At 35.8% G+C, this 24,337-nt stretch overlaps 1 protein-coding gene across 1 annotated transcript in view; it reads left to right on the forward strand.

Moving 5' to 3' along the window:
- Positions 1 to 520: 520 nt before the first annotated feature.
- LOC121381879 (adenylate cyclase type 5-like) overlaps positions 521 to 24,337 on the forward strand; it is a 76,111-nt gene continuing 52,294 nt past the window's right edge. The window contains exons 1-2 of the mRNA XM_041511269.1: positions 521 to 610; positions 15,953 to 16,952. Coding sequence (XP_041367203.1) covers positions 16,188 to 16,952 — 765 coding nt within the window. The 5' untranslated portion in view covers positions 521 to 610; positions 15,953 to 16,187. The remainder of the gene's footprint in view (positions 611 to 15,952; positions 16,953 to 24,337) is intronic.

Below are 24,337 nucleotides of genomic sequence, written 5' to 3' on the forward strand. Positions count from 1 at the left end.
GACAGTATGCCTTTAACTCTAAAATTACGCGTTTTTCATTTGTTTTAAAGTGTCAGTATGTGTTGGTGGTCCGGGTATGCATCTTTCTAACACATAAAGCTCTTGTTTGAGTTTACTCTACCTTTAAGGCGAGAAAATAGGCCTATCGCCAGAAATTAATTGCTTCAAACTGCCCCAAAATTCAGCAAAAAGTAAAGTTCTACACATGTATTAAGACAGTTATACCAGTGAGAGAGAGAGAGAGAGAGAGAGAGAGAAGAGAGAGAGAGAGAGAAAGAGAGAGAGAGAGAGATGGATGATCTTGGACGGGCGTGACACCTCCAATCAACCATTCATATCCCATCTACACACCGACACAAACCCACCACCACCAGCACACAACACGACATACGTATCCCATCCCGTCCCGTGCCTCCCGTTATGTTATCACAGCAAATGAGAATAATCCTTCGTGCATTATTTATTGACCAATCACACCGGTTACTGTATTCACACCGGTCATTCGGATGTGTTATGGGTATGGAACTGTACAGACGATAAAGAAATTTCACGGTTCATGGATACGAACAACAAAGGAAATGTTGGATCTAAAAAGGCGGGCTCGTTTAAGGTACGGTAACACTGATGTGTGCACACCTTGTATCTGTGATTTTATAAAATGTGTATGTGCTCTTGTCCATTGCTATTTTTAGCCGACAGCTGCTCTACTGAATGTAGTTGACAAATCTACTAATGCCAGTGCTGGCAGTGGCAGTGACACTTGTGACAGGACAACTCGGTGTTTATGTTTTACCTTGGAACACAATACATATCTCACATTGTTATTAACATGATTTGTATGAAATTCTGACATGTAATAAAGATATAAGCACTGTGTTGATATAATATATATATTTTTTTTTAATTGTTTAAAGCCGCACACCCTAGTTCCATTCAGCGAAAATAAATTATAATTTGGTTAATCTACAAACCTGTAACACACTTAGATCACGTTTTTATCAAATGGAGTGAAAAAGCAGGTTTTATATCGATAAATACCATGGGAATCCCCATGTCCCAATTGCTTGAAATAATTTTGAAAGTTAGTATTCTGATGTCACCGGTAGATGTCGCTCCAAGCACAACAATGCCTACAATGCCTACATCACAACAAATTTCACAGACTTGGGGTGCGATCGTTTCACCTCTCCTGGACATGTTCCAACTGTTCTGTCCTGGTTGTATCCCCTCTCCAGATATCGTAAGACTTAGCAAAATTATTGGTTTTAAGGGTTTGTAACGTTTTGTATTGAGACACTTACTTGTCTGAACTTTATTGTTACTGAAAATGTTCACGAACTGTGAAGAAAAATCTCACAAATGAACAACAACAAATCGGATGTTGATTGCACGAACCGTGCATGAGAAAACAAACCGAACCAAAATGATAGCAGTCACGTGATATACCAACGTCTGTGACATTGAAATGGAAATATCCCCTCTAAAAATAGATTGGACCTTGCTTGCTTAACGTTTTTTTCTCGACAACACGTCTTGTGAAAAAATGCAAAAAATACATTTCGTGGTTTTACAAACATCAGGATTACCAAAAAGCACTTCAGGTGAATGGAAATGTGTATTCTAAATAATAAAATGTAAGTAAAGTGCAATTTTATTTGTGAAAAATGGGGTTTAATAGCGAAAAACAACGCCGTAATGGTTAACAAATAAACGCAACTAGGGTGTGTCCCTTTAACGGGCGTATCGTGATCTGGCCCCGTGCTTATAAACCTTAAGTCTAGACTTTAATAAAGTCCAGACTTTAACGTCGTGGCATTGCCATTCAAATAGCATTACATTAAAGTCTGGACTTTATTAAAGTCTAGACTTTAAGTTTATAAGTATGGGCCCTGGACCTCTGGGGGGGGGGGGGGGGGGGGGGGGGGGGGTGGAATATCAAGTGGACCCTTTTTCTATTTTGGGCAAAACTTCCGAACATTCTAGCTTAGGTTTAGGGTTATGGTTAGTGATAGTATTAAGTTAATTAACATGTATGCTGGAACGTTCGGAAGTCTTTCCTTATTTTGTTTTTGCACCACCGGAAACTCCATATGTATAAACCTGTAAGTTTTAGTTCTGAAAGCCAACCATTTTCTTCAGCAGGGGTTTCAGACAGACTAGTATAGAACTTGGAACTATTTTGACAGAGGTCACGGTAATTAAGTATAGCAGCAACCTTTTTTTTTTTATAGATTGGGTTTCTTTGAATCGTTAAAATGGTGAAGTTTAAAATAAAATTGAAACTTTAAAATAAAGTTATTAATCTTATATATACATGTACATAGTTTACTGGACATACATATGTAGGCCTACCACAAAATACAGTCCATTACAGAGAGAGCCACAATATAATATAATTTAAAACAAAAACGATACCCCCCCCCCCCCCCCCCCCCCCCCCCGACATCAATGTTTTACCATACACAAATATGTATGTTTATCAAATTGAACATAGTTATTAGCCTTTCTAGTAATAGTACGTACATGTGTAGTATGGGGCGCTTGAGTCATGGTTGGTCTAGGATCGATCCCCGTCAGTGAGCCCATTGGGCTATTTCTCGTTCCAGCCAGTGCACCACGACTGGTATATCAAAGGCTGTGGTATATGCTACAGTGCTCTATGAAGCAAGTTAATATTTACTCATCTCTGGCCAGTAAAGTATAATATTTTACTCTCGAGTATATCTAAGTTTATTAAATTTGCAAAAAAAATGTCGTTGTCTACACTTATTCTTCAGCACCCTACGTTTAATTACATCCGAAAAAAATGTAACCCCCTACGATAATTCAGCACCCAATGCTTATTACAATTCTTAGTTTATCAAATGCATACATACAGCCTCTGTAAGAAATTAGCAAGAAAAATTAGGCAGAGTTACATCCCCTAACCCCTTTCCAGTTCCGATGTGTTCCGCTAACAGCTGGCATGGCCGATGGCCACAGTTGTTTGTGAATCTTCAGCTGAGATTTATGCATGCCAGTTCCGGTATCATAAATGTCCCCACCTATGCTTTAAAAATAAAGAATGATACAGGTAAAAATTAAGTTGATGAAATTGGGTTTTGTTATAATTAACTATGTGTTAAATTATAAATATAGGAGATGAATCTAGCGAGCTGTCATCCACCCTGATTGTTTTGGTTTTCTTGCATTGAACTTTTGGATTTTTTTTCAAAGCTGCAATCTCGCGTCACATTAATTATCATAATTTCATTTAAACATACAAACACACCTACAGTTTTAATGAATTGTGTGACAGTAACACAGTTAGATAATAGAAACATGTTTATAGTGCGTCCCATGGGGAACATATTTTTTTCATACTGTGGAATTTACTACAAGTTATTTATTTCTGAACCACTTGTTTTCTAAGTTACACACAGAAATAGTATATTTTTGTTATTTCCATAACACTTTTATTTTTATTTTTACGTCAAACCAAACTGAAACTATTTGCAAAAAAAAAAAAAAAAAAATTGTTATAGGATGATGGGATGGATTATATTACACACACACACACGGGCACACACAAGTAGTGAACATGACTTCCGACATGATTAAAACAATATTCACAACTGGAGAAATCGGTTATCGTGGAGGGACCCGTTATCACGATAAGCACGAGACGATTGGAGCGCAGCATAACAAATATATAAGTTGAACATTTCAAATAATTAATGTTTGAGTTTCAAACAGACAAGTAAAGACACAGTGACTCAACAATCTTATTTTAATACATAAATAAAACTGGGCTCTGAATTTGAATTTTTCAGACAATCAATATGTCATTCGTGTGGTTTTAGTGTTTACCGTATATCTTCGCCTGTAAGTCGATCTCGGCTATAAGTCGAGTCCCTAATTTCAAGCCCTGAAAACGTATTTTTTTATTGACCCGTTTATAAGTCGACCCATGAAAAACTACTTATAAATATTGAAATATTTCTTATTTTCAGCACATGAGAACAATAATATTTGAACAAAAGAAAATTATTTTACAAACTTCGGTTTTGTCGTTAAACAAACATTCAATCATGTTTTGTACATCGCAATATGATCAGACTATTCCAATCAAACTATCATTATTATATAGCATCAAAACGAAATATTCCCTTAGTAGAGAGTGAAAGCTGTTTGACTGTTACTGTATAGTACTGTACAGATGGTTTTGTGCACAGACAACAACTTTATTTATAAACACTGACAACAGATCAATACGATAAAACTGAAAGTATCACGTTTTGCCGCCATATTAATACATGTAAGGAGGATAACTCTGGAAAGTACACTGGTTTTTGTACCAAATGATGTGTGTCCCTATTGCTCTAGATAAGTGAACTGCAGAGATCAGTCTATTTTAAGGGAAAGCTTAGTAATATTCATGAAGTTAATCACCGCCAAAACATTGTTTGAACAACCATTAATGCCAGTGACCAGATTTCAAAATAAACTCAGGCAACAGGTAGTTAGTATTGTTTACATTTTTACTATTAGTTATGACTGTTAATTTAACTAAGTGGACTGTTGTCTTGGCATGTGAGTGAGATCGTACGCCTTTTCGCATAACCAAAACCGTTCTAATGCCAAAAAAAAAAGGTTATAAAAAATAAATGTGTCAAATTAACATATTTGAGTATAAATACATGGCATACTTCAACAATAAAACTTGTAAAATAATCCCCAAAACAGTAATATTTTTTGGTGAAATTTTTTTACCCTCTTATAAGTCGACCCCCCAAGTTATAAAATAATTTTTGGGTGAAAAAAATTCGACTTATAGGCGAAGATATACGGTACATGAAAATTTTTCTACAATAGTTCAGATACAAATGAAAAGGTTAATGGGCAAAAATATTCAATCGAGAATCTAAGATGAACGATTTTCGTGGCTACAAAAATATACTTTTTGTATGCTAGGACCAACTTAAAACCTACCAGGTGAAAAAAAAAATTAGGTTTGTTTGCCTAACCCAACCGACCCATGAAAATTGCCCCTTGTTAAAATCTTTTTTTTTCCTCTTTTGGGGAAGAATTTTTGGATTAATATTTAACCAATTTCAATGTAGGCTTAAACAAGTATAATATTGATTTGTAGATGATATTTGTCAAACATTTTAAGACCTCAATGTAATTTAACAAAAACTTATTAACGTCAGTTTGGATTCATTGGAAATTAGAAATTCTGTAAAATGCTATTCATAGTGCTGTAATGAGAACACAATTTTCATGGCATGAGATCTCACGTACCGCTGTGCATGTTCTTAATCATCTTCATAAATCAAGGCAATATTCGTTCCTCGTATTCAGCCTTGATACATGTAGTCAAGATTACTGATATCCACTACTAGCGCCCGCTATTGGAAGAAAATTTATAACACCGATTATGTCCCTTACACGATGACATCGCTGACCAATCACAGCATTAGTAACATGTGACAATCTTGAAAGCAATATCAAAAATTAACCGCTGGACGCTGACGCTGCCATCTTTGTTTACAATAACAAGGAAATCTATAAGGAGCATTGCGATTCGTTGCAATCAGATCTCATCGCATCCAATGAAATTTAAGCATTTTGTGGCACGATTTCTTGACGACATGTATCAAGGCTGAATACAAGGAACGAATATTAGCCTTGATTATGAAGATGGTTCTTAATACATGGTACATACTCTTGTGACAGGCAAAATGGGTTTTACGCTAAATCAGTCTAACGGTAGCTGCACAGTTACCTTTGCATGTGCCAGATGAGGCTATGTATTGGCATGTTTTGACAGTCACAATGTTAATATTAGCAGTCAGTTTGTTCGACACTAGGTACAATCGCTAGAATGCCATCACATTTGCTATTAATAGACCCGATTCAGTCTGAAAGACGCTATACAAGAGTCAGACCTTGCAGAGAATCCGTAGAGAAGCATTTTATAACGAAAGTAGATGGTGGTCGTCAAGGAAATACCAGGACACGTTGAACAGTTGAGAAAAAGCTGGTTAGAACATCACCATCAAGCACATGTGACGTACATCTAGGTCAACGATTTCCCACTTCACGCAGTGTTCCAAAACATTGATGATATTAACCAACACACGTTTGTTTGGATTTTCTGATGAGTGATTGGGAGTGGGAACTATTTTCGCGTGCCCCTATCCAAATCGGTTCAGGCACGTCCACCATGGATCCGCGTTCTGACTTTGTCAGCCCACGGTTCCATGGCGGAGATGAGTGATTACAGCTTTTGTACGAATGATCCATTTATGTAGATCTGCAATTGGTTTTGCATAATCTACAGATGAGTGACAAAATCATTTGTACCAAATTTTATGCACTGCAATTTATTTTTCTTGCACCCGCTAAACAAAATTTGAAATAATTAAGTCATAGGAAATCCCAATTTTTTTTTTTATGCATGTAGTGTTTTACATTTAAAACATGTATGTTTAAGATAAGATATTGTTTAAAAAATAAAGAAAAAGTTTATTTTATTGGGGGGGATGGGGGTGATGGAAGTCTTGCTATGGTTGAAACTTGGGACAGTCCCTTTAATTTCCGAACAGCATATGATTTTGTGCACATAGCGAAATGATCAAAGGGAACGTGCAACTATGTTACTAAACTTTTTCGAAACTTCTAAACACAGCGCTGATTTTATATCACTGCTGTGCTGACATTGTATCGACTGCGATGCTGATTTCAAACGGATACATTGTATCTTTCTGACACCGGCAATGTACGTAGGCTTATTTTCTTCCAACAACAGTGATACCTTTTTTAAAACATTTTCTGATGAACGATTACAGCTTTTGCACAAACGATCCATCGTTTCTGTTGATATTGGTTTTGCATAACCGACTGACGAACAACAAAATCATATGTGCCAAATTTTATGCCCTGTCTAGTGGTGCCGTTAAAACAAACTTTTTAATTTATTTTTAAAATGTTTTTATTACATGTGTATATACATGTGTAGTACATGTGCATTGTTTACTATTACTGATATTGTTTAAATTCTTTTGTCTCAAATATGTATTTACATCAAGCAAGTCATAGGCAATATGAGAAATGATAAATTATGAAAGTAATAAAACAAGTGTATTGATTTACCTGTACCAGCATTTTTAACACTGTTGTCAACAAATATCTATAGCCTCATATAAATTGACTAGGACTCAGGAGTACATTAACGTAGCACCTTTTAGGTGATAATTAAATGTTATTTTCTCCTGGAAGTAATTGCATTTATAATGATGATGTACATATATGCACTGAATAGCTACAATTAGTTGGACACATATGGTCCAATCAGGTACTCTATAAATTTATATAAATGTGTGTGAAGTATGGTCATGCCTACAGTTTATTAATTAATATATTGCATAGTTTAAATTAAGCTCAAGAAATATTGTCAGCAGTTTGGTGATGTTTCTTAATTACTGGGTATATATAGCCATATTCAATGCAACAAAATACTTCTTTTTTTTAACCATTAACTGTAAGTACATGCTTATTCCTGAGCTATGTGCAGAAACATAATGTTGAGCTTAAAACAATTTTAAGCTGATGTTGTCTCCGTTGCTGCCATTGGCGATGTTTATAAATATATGACTTATACTTCAACCACACTAAAATCGGGCTAACCGGCCTCGGTGGCGCAGTGGTTAAGCCATCGGACTACAGGCTGGTAGGTACAGGGTTCGCAGCCCGGTACCGGCTCCAACCCAGAGCGAATTCTTAAGGGCTCAATGGGTACGTGTAAGGCCACTACACTCTCTTCTCTCTCACTAACGACTAACCAACTAACAACTAACCCACTGTCCTGGACAGACAGCCTAGATAGCTGAGGTGTGTGCCCAGGACAGCGTGCTTGAACCTTAATTGGATATAAGCACGAAAATAAGTTCAAAATCAATCAATCAAAATCGAGCTAAATTTAATTAATGTAAAATCTTTTGTTGCACCATTTGGGAAAGCTGATGTGCACCCAACCATAGCTGTAAAGTACTATTGTCATACCAAGGGATTCAAATTGCATCAGAGTCGAGGTGATAAATGTTGTGCCCAAATACATCCATATGTATGCCCACAATATGAATGAATGAATGAATGAATGAATGAATGTTCAACAACACCCCAGCACGAAAAGTACATCGGCTATTGGGTGTCAAACTATGGTAATGCAAACAAATAAAGTGATGATCAACATCAATTGATATAAAAATTCAAGATTTAAATAAAAACACAGTGTAAAGAATTGTGCAAAAATACAAATATCACAGATAGATACTGACTTTTATTCAAAATTTTAATTGTATCTTGAAGAAGACAAGGGGATTTGTGCTGTATTGGCTGTTCTCAAAGAGAATGTTACACCCCTGCACCAAGGTGAGATTACAGCACGCACAGGGGCCCCACAATAAGAAAGCCCAAATTGAGTATAAACATGCTAACCTCAAAACATTTTACATCAAAACATTAAAATGTTAACCTGTAATTAGATTGAAATAACTTGCCATTCTGAATACAGCAGTATGCATGTGCCACATCTTTACCAGCTGTTAATAACAAAAACTAATAAGATGTCAGAGTGTTCACAACACACAAAAAACCTGTTGTGCCCAAATTAGTGAGATGTAAATCCCTGCATACATGTACATAATGTTGATTGTACAACTATGACCTAATTTAAGTTGGTGATAAATTAGCAGAAACAGATTATGGCAGCTTGTTAATTACCAATAATACTCATACCAGGAATAGGTGGTGGTGCTCAAACAGTGACAAAAAATGTGAGCAAGTTGTTAATTACCCCCAAAGTCTGTGCTGCATGCATGCATGCATGAATGCATGGACCTGGAAAATGAAGAGAGTAGCTGTCACTGAAGCAGATCCTTTCCTAGCTATCCACTATATACCACTGTGTATATAGTTCCAGTAACTAACTTGGTTAAAACTATGACAAATGCTCATATAATTAATGTGTTTCACTGGTTTGGTATATACTGTACATGTATGTAAGTGTTCACCGTTACAAATATAATTTTTATTTATGATACTGAAATTGAATGCATCCATAGTCAACAGGGGTTATGGAGGGCCTCCCAGAAAGAAAATGGGTTAAGTTAAATAGAGTTAGGGTTAACAAAATCATACAGTAATGATAAGAGTAATTAATTTTGTCAAATGGTTAACTTAAATATTTTTATCTGCAAATTGTTTTGGGTATGGCTCCATATCAGGGAACAATATTTCAAATTATAAGATAACCGGAAGTAAGTTCAAATGGTTTTATTTAGTTAACCGATTGTTTGGTTATGTGAATATAATTCTCATAACCGATGAGTTAGACCTACCTAGTCCTAAAACACTTGAACTATGGTTCTATGCTATATTGGTGATTCAAATATATTTAAAAACAATCTGATTTTCACTTTCATTATTGATATATGGTACTTTTAATTTTAGAATGTAGTGACGGTTCTCGTGATTTTAAAGTTGCGTAAACCGACCAGGGTTTCTGCCAGAGGGTAAAACGAGTATGGCGCATACCCAAATTGTCTTGCAGATATTATTTTTTTTAATTAACTTTTTGACAAAATTAATTACTCTTACCTTTACTGTATGATTTTCTTAACCCTAACCCTAAATTTGACTAATTTTCTTTCTTTGGGAGGCCCCCCATATCCTGTTGACTGTGGTTGCATTCAATTCCATAGCACCATACCCAAAAAATTCTTTCTGGCAGATACACTGCCAACTCGCAAACAGAACAATGGTTTCTCATGAAATATTGCACCCTGCATACCCGTTTTACCCTCTGGCAGAAACCCTGACAATCTACACCAGTGATGAATATACATGTAGTATTAAAGTTAGTTAGTTTTGTTTAACGACATCAATAGAGCACATTGATTTAATCATCGGCTATTGGATGTCAAATATTTGGTAATTCTGACTCGCTACATTTTTCTAAATGCAGCAAGGGATCTTTTATATGCACTTTCCAGTCCTTGGCTTTTGAAAAACGTGGTGAGTGAAAATTTGCACACCTCAAAATGTTTAGGTGAGTGAAAAATTGCACTTATTAAAATGCCAATGCAAGTGAAAACATAGCATTATTAATTTATGAAGTAATTGGTACATGTAAATGTAGCTTGTATGTTGCAAAAATTAACCAATAAACCAATAATGTTTTCTTCTAATTTTATGTTGTACGGTTCATTAGTGTCATACCTATTATCATTTCTTTTTCTTCTTTTTATTATTCCGTCTACTTTTGAATTGTCTTTGTCTAAATTTCATTTCTGTTTTTAAGGAAAGTAAAATGTTACGCGCTTGCCATTTTTGGGAACTCACATCAGCTTTGTAGGCTAACAGTTATGAACTGATCGAGACATTTTTACCGACTTCACTGATTTCTGTAATGAGTACATTTGTGTATGCTACAGAAGCCACTATTTAATTGAATTAAAAAAAAATTCTCATAACTGTATGAACAGTATACGTATATGAGTTAGCCCCATCAGATGTTGTGATCTTAACTTAAAAAATGTGGACTTTTTCTAATTAATAATAAATTAAATAGGCAAAGGAGTTCTGATTGGTATGTCTTCGAAGATGTCTATTAAAAAGTGATTTCCGATTTATATAGCAAAGATAAGTACCAGTCATTTTATTAAAAGCTTGCATGGACACTTCCGTTCTCGTCATTTGTGTTCTTTTTCTGGTATTAATTTATTAAATGGGTCTATCAGCTACCGTGAAGCACTTAAACCAGTCAGGCGGACATTTTTATGCTTGGTCAGGCTGAACTCGATCCAGCATGTGCTTTGCAGGGACCACTAGCATGCAAGGGGGTGACAGCTTATAAATGGTTGAACCGTGGCTATGGTCTAAAATGAGTGTAACTTTTATTTTTAGTAAAATGTTCAACATACACTCCTACAAGTCTTATGATGAGATATTTGTAGATATACATTTAGAGAGAGATCGTTCTGATAGTTTAATAAAAATTTCTCCGTCATTTATATTGACAAAATATGCTACCCTTTTCTGGTACCGAGTGGCCTAATAAAGTATGCCATTATTAAGGAAAATTATTTTAATTCTATATTGCATTAAATATATTCTGACACTTTGATGTAATATAATCAAAAAATAAAGATTGAACTGGCACATCACTGCAGACTGACTGTTGTATATGATAAATTGTCATCCCCTTACAAACTCTTATTCTATACTGAAACACAATGAAAACGCAAAAACAACTTTTCATTGCAAATAACGACAAACTATTAATGAATTGATGGATAATGTAATATGACATTAATAACTGGTATTCATGAGATACATTCACATGGAAACATGGCCAGTTATCATCAGTAATCGAGTTGCATTCGTAATCGAAAAGTTCAAATACCCCCCCCCCCCCCCCCCCCCCCCCCCCATCAAGGTCAGTATCTGGTGTGTCCACCATTGGGCCATGAGCATGTGTGAAGACGACGGGGAAAGGATTGGCGCAAACATCTCAAATAAGCCACAGGAATGTTTCTCCACTCCTCCTGCAATGCCTGTGCAAGCTCAGCGACGTTATGTTGGAGAGCAAACTGTAGTCTCGCAGCATGATATTGCGGTGTCATGATGTTACCATTGTACGGGCGTCTGCATCTGAGTCCAGCCGTTCTGAGTCACGGATGACCGTCATCGGATGGCTAGGCCTTACATGACGTCCTATTGTGTTGCTTGCTGTCATCGTCGCAGTTCTGAACCGGTCACGGAGGTGGTGTCGTCGAATCTGCCGATCTTGGTGTGAGGTCGTAATGGGGCGCTGACCAGGTCGAGGTCGATCACGGACACTCCCGGTCTGTTGGTGATGTTCAACAAGTCATCCAATAGTTGATGGATGGACTCTGAAGGTCCTAGCAACTTGGCTTTGTGAAGTTCCCCCTTGAACCTTGCCCAACACCCATTGGACTACAGGCTGGTAGGTACTGGGTTCGGATCCCAGTCGAGGCATGGGATTTTTAATCCAGATACCGACTCCAAACCCTGAATGAAAGAAAGAAAGAAAGAAATGTTTTATTTAACGACACACTCAACACATTTTATTTACGGTTATATGGCGTCAGACATATGGTGAAGGACCACACAGATTTGGAGAGGAAACCCGCTGTCGCCACATAGGCTACTCTTTTACGACAGGCAGCAAGGGATCTTTTATTTGCGCTTCCCACAGGCAGGATAGCACAAACCATGGCCTTTGTTGAACCAGTTATGGATCACTGGTCGGTGCAAGTGGTTTACACCTACCCACTGAGCCTTGCGGAGCACTCACTCACGGTTTAGAGTCGGTATCTGGATTAAAAAACCCATGCCTCGACTGGGATCCGAACCCAGTACCTACCAGCCTGTAGACTGATGGCTAACCACGACGCCACCGAGGCCGGTAAACCCTGAATGAGTGCTCCGCAAGGCTTAATGGGTAGGTGTAAACCACTTGCACCGACCAGTGATCCATAACTGGTTCAACAAAGGCTATGGTTTGTGCTATCCTGCCTGTGGGAAGCGCAAATAAAAGATCCCTTGCTGCCTGTTGAAAAAAGAGTAACCTATGTGGCGACAGCGGGTTTCCTCTTCAAAACAGTGTCAAAATGACCATATGTTTGACGTCCAATAGCCGATGATAAGATAAAAAATCAATGTGCTCTAGTGGCGTCGTTAAATAAAACAAACTTTGCTTTTTTTGCCCAATGCTCGCTCCCTTTGTTCTTCTCAGAGTCGTGGCATTCTTAATGTGTAACGAGAACAAAACCAGGATTAAAACCCAGACAAAAGTACCAATCAATGGCTTCCTCTCATAAATTGTTATTTTAAGTCCAATAAATATATTTTTCATTAATCACAACAAAATATTGAAAAATATCTGTTTTGCGTTTTCATTGTGTGTCAGTATAATTCACTTATAATCCAGAGTTGCAAACATGTTAATGGCATAATTGCCGGGAAAAATGCTGTGGACACTATTTTCCTATGGCAAATTTCTTGCCATGGACATTTTCTTAAATGCAGGGGTTGGGGGTGGGTGGGGCATGTGCCCCACTTTTTAGTAGCAGCAATGGGTTTTTATATATTTATACATGTGTTTGTGTGTGTGTGTGTGTGTGTGTGTGTGCGCGCTCCCCACTTTTAACACCTTTTTACTCCTGTGTAATACCCTACATATGTGTAATACTCATTTCTTTTTAGATTTAACAGGATTTATTTCTAAAATGCTAATATTTATGCCTTATAACATCCTGCCTTCTAATGTATAGTTTGTGCACATGTGAAAATGTTGATAATAATGATACCCCCAGGTCTTTCCACTTTCTCACACCTACCTACAGGAGATGGTGAACCTCGAAGTACATGTAGAATCCTGTCAGTTACTCAATTTTCAGTAAAAATAAGCAGCATCACCCAGTGTTTACAACCTGGTGTTGGTTTGTATGTCAATGATTTTCAGATTTGCTACAGTGTCCAAAATTAGTATGATCAAACTTCATTTGCAGCTTTGTTTGAATAATCTTCGAGAATAGGTGACTGACATAGGGCCCACCCTGTCCAAATTAGCAATAATTTTTATACAAAGTGGCTACATTTAGTTTTTGGCAATAAAATATTAATTAATTTAGCAATTTAAAATAATTTTCAATGAAATACTTCACAAATTCCAGTGTGAGCTCTGTGACAATGGATTAAAATTTTTAAAGTTAAAATATGTTTGTTTGTACATCTGCCAGAAAAAATATCTCTATTAGATCCACAGCTGTTTCTGGACAAAACTCTTTATTCCAGTGGTAGAGGAGACTACATTTTTGGGGGTTTTATTTGACAGGATGTACCCCATCTAAAGTGTTAAAAAGTAAGGTTTAAAGGTCCATAACATTTTAAAGGTTATTGGTAATACAGAATAGGGAGCTCCATCTGTATAGATCTTTAGTTCGATCTAAACTTTATTATGGACCAGGGTGCATTGTGTATGGGTCAGCACGCAGATGCTAGATCCAGACCTATACAGAACCAGGGGTTTATAGGCTTTGTCTCTGTGCTTTGTGCTTTTAGAACACCACCTGTGGAGAGCTTTTATGTTGATGCACACAAACCTCGTTTGGGTGCTAGACATGCAAAGCTTACTCTGTAGTATGCCACCAAGATTAAGTCGATGACAAAACATCCAGCACATAATGCTGTGTTTGATAAATTTACAGTATATAAGTTGTTTGATGTGAAGCCAAATGCCATTTTCACATTTGGTCTTCATAGTAAGCAGTTTTTAATCCATTTCCAACATTGATTTAATTGACATTATGAAAACGCCTTCATCAGGGGTCGATAATAAAAACATTTACCACTATATTACATTTCAGAAAGCACTATTCTGAGAATGTACAATCCCATTAAGAGTGCTAGAACCGAACTCGCACCATTACATTATAATGTGATTAAGTGTGTTCGTAAGTATTGTGACTCGACAAACTTTAGACTTGAAAATAGCCGGTGTTATCAATTCGTACGGGAAAAAGGTGCTTGAGTAACCTTTATGGTACCTTTGGATATATATATATATATATGTATAGAAGCTTATATGCAACAATAGAAAATATTCGATCTACTTATAAAAATAAATCATACAAATCGTGTACCATCGAAAACAGTTGAAGGGGTGGGTTGGGGTCGGTATTTGGGGTTGACAGTATTTTGAAAACCTCTTTACATCAATTCAATGGAATAATTACATTATACTAGTAAGTACAAAGTTGAGTTTTAAGCAATGTACAATTTAATTGCCGGGGCATGGCCATAATTTGAATTTTAAAATCTCCATTATTTTACATTTATTTGTTCTCAAGTTCATTTGTTTTTGTAAAATATTTTGCAAAGTGAATGGGATTTTGCGAAACCAGAAGTAACTTGTTTACAAACACACAAACATTTATTATGAAGAAGGATCCTCCACCTTAGTGTGAACACTGTCAGTGTACACTGATGGTTCACCACATTTTGGTGTAGTGCAATCATTTTCAACTGATGAGAGGTTAAAAGACATTTTGAAACTTTTACGACATGTTGACTTTAGTTCAAAACTTTAATATACAATGAACTCAGAGTTTTGATATGCTTGTGATATTTATGCTTTGCACAGCTTTTTACACTTTTAATTTTATATTGATCAATGTTGATCATCAATAGTACATTCATATTTTTACCATGGTTTTACCCAATAGCCTATATATATTTTAATATATTTTTTGTGCTAGGGGTATCATTAAACATTCATTCATTCATTCATTCATTCATTGATCCTGGGTGTAGAGTTGCTAAACAGATGAAAAGGTTAATGGGCAACGATATTCAAACGAAAATCTAAGATGAGCGATTTTCGTAGCTTTTCTTCTATCATAAATACAAAAATATACTTTTTTTGTGCTAGGACTAAGTTAAAAGCTACCAGACAAAAATAAAAATTAGGTTGTTTATCCTAACCCAAATCAAGACAGCACTGACTTTGTATCGACTGCAATGCTGATTTCAAAGGGATACATTATATCTTTCTCACGTCGGCAATATAGGCTTATTGTCTTCAAAAAACAGTGATAATTTTTAAAAAGATTTTCTGATGAACGATTATAGCTTTTGTATGAATGATCTACATGTATCATTTATGTTGATGTTGATTTCGTATAACCAACAGACAAACAACAAAATCGTTCGTGCCAAATTTTATTTACTGGTACATGTACGTTTATACCAGTAATCCTATAGTGTGTAGCTGTGTAGCAGATAAATATCAGACTAATGCTTTTTTCCTCTCAAATGTACATTTGATTTATTAATAATTACAAGCTGAGCATTATAACAGATATCCTATTGTGTATTTCAGGAGTTGGAAAATTGATTTGTGGAACTGATCAAGATAATGCTATCTGAGCACACAGCTTGTAGGTATTGATGTCCATTCACTGTATCTGCAAGTGGGGTCTGCTGCCATTGCTCAATAAATATCTGTTCAGGAGATTTCACCATGGATGAACCTCCACTTATGATGTTCAACCATCAACATTTATGTATTCGAAGTTCTGTTTGTATCTTTCATTGAAGTGAGTTGAGTCTTCAGGATGAGTTTTATTAATCCCAATAAAGCATGCAATGGTCGCACACATGAGAACGAGCAGGGTGGAATATGTGGTGTCAATAAGTCAAACAAAGTGTTGCCAATGAAACTTCAACAAAAGGATAAACAGCATCCACAACCTGCACATAAGTCAGCTTGGGACCGAGCTCGAGAAAACTTTGAGCAGCAGAATAAAACACAGAAGAGCTCCACTGTCAAAGCATTCATTGTTGATGAAAATGCAGAACGTGATTACAACAGTCCAGGATTAGCAAACTTTTTTAAATCGAAAAAATTTAAGAACCCCAAATTTGAAAAGCTCTATCAGCGGTACTTTTTCAACTTAAGTCAGAATAACTTAAAAATATTGATGGCTGTGTATTCTGTCATCTGCTTTGTGATGGTTCTTTTCTACTATCTAAAAGGACTAACGTTTCCAGTGAGGGGAATAACTCTTGGGATTATTTTAACAGTGTTTATCATCTTAGAAATCATGAGCAACAGAAGTGCCAGCAAAGAGAAGCAACTATTTGTTTTTAGTTACATAGTTCTACTTCTTCAGTTTGGAATCGTGATAATTATCACTATTGACAATGAACCGAACGATGCTATCGATGGAGTTTGGTGTGTCATGTTTTTTGTGTACATGATTTACGCGCTAATGCCGATCAGAATGCGTGTAGCCGTAGCATCAGGCATAGGTTTATGCGTTGTGCATACTATTTGTGTTGCTGTTCTGAACAAGCACCTACCTTACTTTTGGAAGCAGGTAAGATTACGGAAATTTTAATGTACGTATATACAGTCGAGTACCATTGTGTCAAACTTGCTTGAGTCGATATGTCTCGTGTGTTGATATGACTGACTGGTCCAGGTCGAAACGTGTATTAACTATCATGTTTTTATCTCAGTTGAGTCGATATTACGTTTGTGTCGATATATTTTTGGGGTTCAAACAGAGATTTTTATATGGAAAATTGTCTCTATTTCGATATTAATATTAATATGTGTTAAAATGAATAAATATATTTAAAAAGGTAGATATGAATTATGCAGTCTGAAATCAATAGGGGTGCAACGATACGGTCAAAACCATATTGCGATATATTGCGATATAAGAAACTGTATTGCAATATGTATTGCAATATAATTGATATTATTTATGGGTTGGGTTTTTTTTAATGAAAATAGAAGGCATAACTTTTTAATGATCTTTATTAGTTTCAGCTGTCAGGCTAAATGTTTTAGGCCATATTTTTATTTTTTAACACAATACTAGTCTACTAGAACACTGGCGTGACAGTGTCAAACTATTGATGATGATGATGATGATGATAACTAATTTAACGTGTCCATATAGCACTAGCGTTTCGAACACGCCCATCCCGAGTCCGACCTCCGATAAGATCGGTGGCCTGACTCGGGATGGAGGGGGGGGGGGGGGGGGGGGGGGGCGAATATTTATATAATTTGGAGCATTTTAGAAGGAAAGTCCAAAATTAAATAAGAGAAAGAAGAGAGGATTGGACTATTTAATAATATTTAAAAAAAAAAAGAAAGTAATTTCGACATAAAATTTTGAACGCAGATCTAAAAGTTTAAAGTCCGATCGATATGTCCACGCGAGTGGCCTCGTTAAGGCCGTTTGGGTGCACAGCTTAAAGGGACGAGATAGGTTGCATCCCGTCAAGAAAACCCCTAGATTGACAGTCGATAGACGTTGAAGGTGTACTGCTGTGCTGAAATACAGATCTTGAGAAGCCGGATCTGTCTGAACGAGAGAGAGTATCAGACTAGGGTATAGTCCAGTCGTCATGGGTTGGTATAGTGGTGCGGACGGGCCCGACTCCGGAGGATACAGGATGGTATCACTATAAAGCAAGGTAAAGTCTAGAAAAAGAGTAGTAGGGGCCGACCCCGCTTCCTATTTCTTCTTAGAGTGGGGCGGTCAATCTTCCAGTACTGCTAGGACAGGCTCGGACATGTAGAGACTAAACACGAACAACCGTGGCGTTCTGCAGAATGGCCGTCATACGAGTCACGAAAAAAACCTGTCGACAGTCAGACGGAGAAATGACGTGGAAGCAAGGAATCTCGCTAAAAAAGAATCCAACCTGGTGGTGCAGGCTGTCGAAATGAGAAGCGTTCCAGCGTTCAATCAGTTCCAATGGCCGCATACATTCCAGTAGAAAACTTCATTTCGCTGACAAAAACAACGAAATGAGGGACCCCCCAAGTCGAGCACATGAAAGCACGTGCAGTGTGCACAAGCGAAACAAACACGTCTTACCGCGTGGAGCTCCAGACTGTGAATGGTCAAACTATTCATAAATTGTCACATTCGGAAATCCTTACTATCTGGCTTTTCCGTTGCTGCTCGCTTAACACGGAAATGTACGTATTGAGTCACAATGTTTCGCCATATCGACCGAACCAGAGCCGAGGTTATTAGCTGAGGTATTTTGAACGATCGGCCGAAGTATTCCGAGTTCAGTGAAAAACAACGAAGTGTGATTCTCATTTGTTGGTTTATTTCTTTGAAGATGATAGCCGTAGCCGTAAGCCGTATTCCAACGTAAATGAACAACAAATGATAATGTGTAAGTAACAAAACATTTATTTGTAATTATCGTTAACTGGTTATTTTCACTGGACTTTTGACACGTTTTGTTTAGAAGTTAGAACCAAGTATAACCGACCTATCACTTCGTATGCCAACAAGTAAGCCGACTCCGCTTGACGTGATTGTTACATTTCCTGTCATCACCAATTAATAAAATGATGTGGTTTTTGTTTGTTTGTTTGCCTATTTCAAATCAAATAAGTTACAAGGAAAAAAAATCGCGGTACACAAAACTGTACCGCGGTTCGTATCGAGCTGATCAATTATCGCGGTATACCGGTATACTGGTTTATCGTTGCAGCACTAGAAATCAATGCCGTACAAGTAGTGTGAGCATGCAAGCAACAATCAAAAGAGTTAAATTGCCAACATTTGACTGTAAACGTGATTTGTACATGTCTGTAGTTACTGTAACAGTTCACATGTAAGATAAACAAATGAAATTATCTAAACCATCGAAGAAGGTACTAAAATGGTCTTATCGAGCTTAAAAGGAAATGCTAGCAGACAACGATTGTTTAAGAATGTAACTAGTCGTGTGACTTGTAGCTTTGAAAAATTGTGGTGTGATAAAAGTAGGATTAATTTGTCTTGATAGGTTAACTGGTTGTTAACTGCTGTTTTATCTGAACTTGATGCAAGGATTGTCATGGAAAATGACGAAATGTCGGTGTGTATATGTTTTACCTCTGCAGCTTTGATGTTCCAAACCAATTTGCGACAAACATTATTCCTAGACTAGATTCCTAGGTGTGGAATTTTGTATTTGTTCTTCTACAAAACATTTGGTGTGACTATTTGTTTTTATAACTTTATTATAAATTTATGTTTGTCATTTAATTTTTTTTTTAGATTGTTCTAACGTCCACAGTGATTTTAATTTTACAATTTATAGAAATTTTAAAAGATGATTAACATTGTTCAGAACATGCACAGCGGTACAGTAGATTGATTAATTTATTTTTCATAGAATAACAATTTTCATCGGCTTAAATAAAAAATGTATGATTTAATAAAATTATTTTTTTATTTATTTTTTATATTTCACCTTTTTGTTAGTACTTTTTTTTTTCACTTAATGTTTCAGTTGATATTTTGTTAACTCGATATTTTTCGGTGGTCCCCACAATATCAACACAACTGTGCTCGAATGTATATATGTAACTGTTTCTATTTTTATTTGTTTCTTTTTGTTGTGCTGTGATATTCATTCATTTTAAAATGACTGAAAGACATACAATGTATTCTGTTTATCTTGCATGCCATTACAAATGTTTGACAAAATATATACATATAGTCTTGACAGTGTTCATTGCATCTATGCTAATCTTTTATTTCCATGTGACCACATCATATACCTGTTTATAGGTGGCTATTGCATTTTCTGTTTTTAAAGCTTTCTTGATAGTGAGCATTATCATAGTATGTATCATAGTACAAGTTGATAATTTGATTAGAGAGACTAAAATATCAATCTGTGGTGATTCTTTTTCACTTCCTTGATTTGTATTGATTATAGACAGTGTTCTCGCTGGGTAAAAAATAAAGGAGGGCGGCCACTCGGCACCATACCCTTAAAAAAACAAAAAAAACAACCACCAATAAACGAAAAGCAAAAAAAAAAGGGGGGCGGGGTCAAGTTTGGTTACCATATTGTTGTGTGTTGGTAGACTTGTGAAAAGATATACTCCTTATTTTGGCTACAAAAAAGTGCAAAAAGTAAATACGAAATACAAGCACTCGTCTTTTAACTGAACCGAAGATGATATCGGTCTGACATTCACGGACAGTTCCGGTTTTGCTGAACCAATCAAGAGTTTTAATATTATTTTTAATAAAGATTTCAAGATATACGAAAAACATAAAGATATTTGTAAAGTGATCCCCTAATATCGGATACATTTTTTGTTATTTCCATCTTCATCGAATGAATCGATCGCTGTGATAAAATATTATCGTTTTTGTAAAGGCGGTGTATATATTATTTGGCACTCAAGATAAATGATTTTAATGATAAACACTACCACTTCCGTTGTTTTGATAAGCGTTCATATCCCCCAAAATGAAAAGTTTACAATATTTTACAAAGAACTGCTGAATAAACAGAATGACAGAAAGTAAAAATCATTAGTTACAACCAATTTATATCTGCAACGGAGGACAAAATATCAGACGATAGTGGAAACAAAAGACAGAATGACCGTTCTAATCACGTGACAAATTTGGCTCCAAATAAGTGAGGGTTTTTTTCATTTGGAGATTGCCGAATCCGTAAAAAAAAATTCATTGCTCAAATAAAATATAACTTTTATTGTGTCTATTAAACATACAAATGGATACAGATATGGGACAAAATAGAGGCTGTTAAAAATACTGTTAAATTACGTTATGGTAACTGTCGTAAATGTTTCGTCAATTGCTTTTTCGTACACAACGCGTCGTTTCCTTTGATGTCCAGTGTGCAGACTGATTGTTATTTTTTTGTGTGGAAAAAAGTGTGCATTTGGAAGTAGCAGAGATAGGTGCTGGAAAATAAAGAGGGGCACACAAAATAAAGGAGGGCGGAGAATGTGAAAGGAGGGCGGCAAAATGGAATAGCTGATAGATCTCACCATTTAAAGTGACAGACCCTAATGTAGTGTCGGAAATAGAATAAAAATGATTTTCGTCAATTATTTCTTTCATATTTGTAAGTAAATATTTTGTAAATACCTATTTAATGATACTCTACCTAATTTAGCATTTACTTGTTTTGGCTCTCATTGATGTACAAGGTGGTGTTTACTCGTCAAATTAAAAAAATAAAGTTGTCCGTAAACAGGAGATTTGTGACCTTTATTGGAACACATTTGGATGATATGTGTCAATTTCATTTACCCTTAAACAAACTTTTAATTTATATCTTTAAGTTAACTGATTATTTTGAATTACAGCGGGTTGATTATTCCTGCTAACTGGGAGCAGCCATTTTCTTTTCAAAGCGTCTGGTACTCTAGCTTGGGTTGAAGTGATGTCAGCTCCTGACCAATTACTGTATGCACAGCATAAACAAAAGCAGTAATTTACGACTAGGCACTTCTCTTTGATCAACCTGACTTGTGAAACAACATAAATGATGTGATAATATAATAAACTATTTAACTAAATATATTTCAAGTTGCATAAATGGAACAAAATGGGGTTATATTATTTTTCTGTTAAATAATCCAAAAGAAAAATGTACACTATTAGGCCTATTGGTATGCTACATTGGAGCAAAAACGACAACCCACGATATCCAAGTGATAATAAAATTTGCTTTTCTTTGGGACTACGTAATTGGTCAATTTTGTGTTTTAGATGGGAAAGTCTACTTAATCAATAGTTTTACAGAACTATATACAGTAATAAACCATGTCCATTACCATTTTAGGGGCATCAATTAATTGGCTCGTCTGTTTACTAATCAAATACACACACCTGCCAATCAGGAATCACGGGTAGAGGCTACTATCAGAATAGACCAATTAAGTACGTTAACACTAGATGTGTATCATTTCAGTTTGTAGGTTAATGCAAGGACAAAACATGGTATAATTATTTTGACTTGTTGTGTAACCACTTTGACAATGGTGGTTTATTTTGTATTGGAAAATAACATATACTTATTGCTGGCCTTCTGGGATGTATAGTATTACAGAACATTGCAATGCATGATTAGTTTATCATCCCAGTAGATTTGTTTCTCTAGTTCTAAGACTCATTCCTGACGTTACGCGTTAAGTAAATACTTAACCACCAGCTCGCTAGAGGCTATATCACTGGAATGGAACAAAATGGCTGTGCCCGTTATATATATAATAGCCATCACATTTAACCATTTTATTAATTAAATATAATAATATACTTGTTGATATTAAGCGATAATGTGCATTATATATCGTTGAATATGCATACCAGTCCAAAAGCCTTCTAAAAGAATTCCTTTAACACTCTCTCTCCCTCATAATGGTTTGTAATGCAAGATAAATATATTAATTTGAATAAATATAAGTATATGTATAGTATTATTCTTTTAAATTCTAACTTACATGTAGCTTAATAAAATATTTTTGAAATGAAACTGAAAATTCTCAATTTTTTTGTAAAATATTGCTAAAATTCCCAGTCAAAGCCATGGGTGTCAAGTCATATTGTAGAAATAAAACCTGGCAATGTTTTGCATAATTAATTGATGTGTGGATAACTAAACAGATAGTAAGTACCCATATTATGGGGATTCAGATATTTGTGTACTTTCACCAATTTTAAACAGCAGTTCTCTTATATAATTTTTTTCTAAAAAATTATAAACATGTATCGATCCGTTAGTTTTAGAGAATTTAGAGTACATAATTTTACTCTTCATACTCTAGCAGAAATTCTGCAGTGGAAACCAAACCTTTCAGTAACAAATAATAATGAACTCATTACCATTATCAGCTTGGCTGGTGAGGACATCCACAGAAGAAAGCTGTTTTCCCCAAGTCTTTCTTCTTCTTTTTTGTTTTGTAAAACTTTTTAATTAATTGAGACAAAGACTAATAACTAGCAGTTAATTTTAATTAGGGTTATAGCTTGGAATACAGGCTTATCAATATATTAACAATGTATCTAATCATAATTTTCTTAAAAGGTCATATTTCCATAAAATAAACTCAGCAGACAATATGGAAAATTATTTAAGGGTACGTAATAAAAACAATACACACCGGCCTCAGTGGCATCATGGTTAGGCCATCGGTCTACAGGCTGATAGGTACTGGTTTTGGATCCCAGTCGAGGCATGGGATTTTTAATCCAGATACCGACTCCAAACCCTGAATGAGTGCTCCACAAGGCTCAATGAGTAGGAGTAAACCACTTGCACCAACCAGTGTTCCATAACTGATTCAACAAAAGCCATGGTTTGTGCTATCCTGCCTGTGGGAAGTGCAAATAAAAGATCCCTTGCTGCTAATCGGAAAGAATAGCCCATGTAGTGGCGACAGCGGGTTTCCTCTCAAAATCTGTGTGGTCCATAACCATATGTCTGACGCCATATAACTGTAAATAAAATGTGTTGAGTGCGTCGTTAAATAAAACATTTCTTTTTTTCTTAAAAACAAAACATATCATAAGTGCCCTTTCTAAGAAGTTCTGGGTTTGAAATCTTTTGAATTTGTACATTGCATTTCATGTACTTTTGACAAATATTAAACAGCAGTTCTCTTATTATAATCTTTAAATTATCAAAATCTATCTATTGATTTTCAAGATGTTAGGATACATGATTTTATCCTTTGTAAACCTCTAGCAGTAACCCTACTCGGCAGGATAAATTCATCCCAAAATTTATATATATTTTTTATATTGGGGATGGCATTTAACAGTTCACCCTCTGGTGGAAACACTAGATTTTAACACTGGGTATAATTACACAGCATACCGTAATGTTCAACGATTTAAGTTACCAGATTAATCTATTCAGAATTCAAATTATATATTAATGCTTTAAAACACAAGACATTTTT

The sequence above is a fragment of the Gigantopelta aegis genome, chromosome 9 (assembly GCF_016097555.1).
Source record: "Gigantopelta aegis isolate Gae_Host chromosome 9, Gae_host_genome, whole genome shotgun sequence".
In the NCBI taxonomy this organism is placed as follows: Eukaryota; Metazoa; Mollusca; class Gastropoda; order Neomphalida; family Peltospiridae; genus Gigantopelta; species Gigantopelta aegis.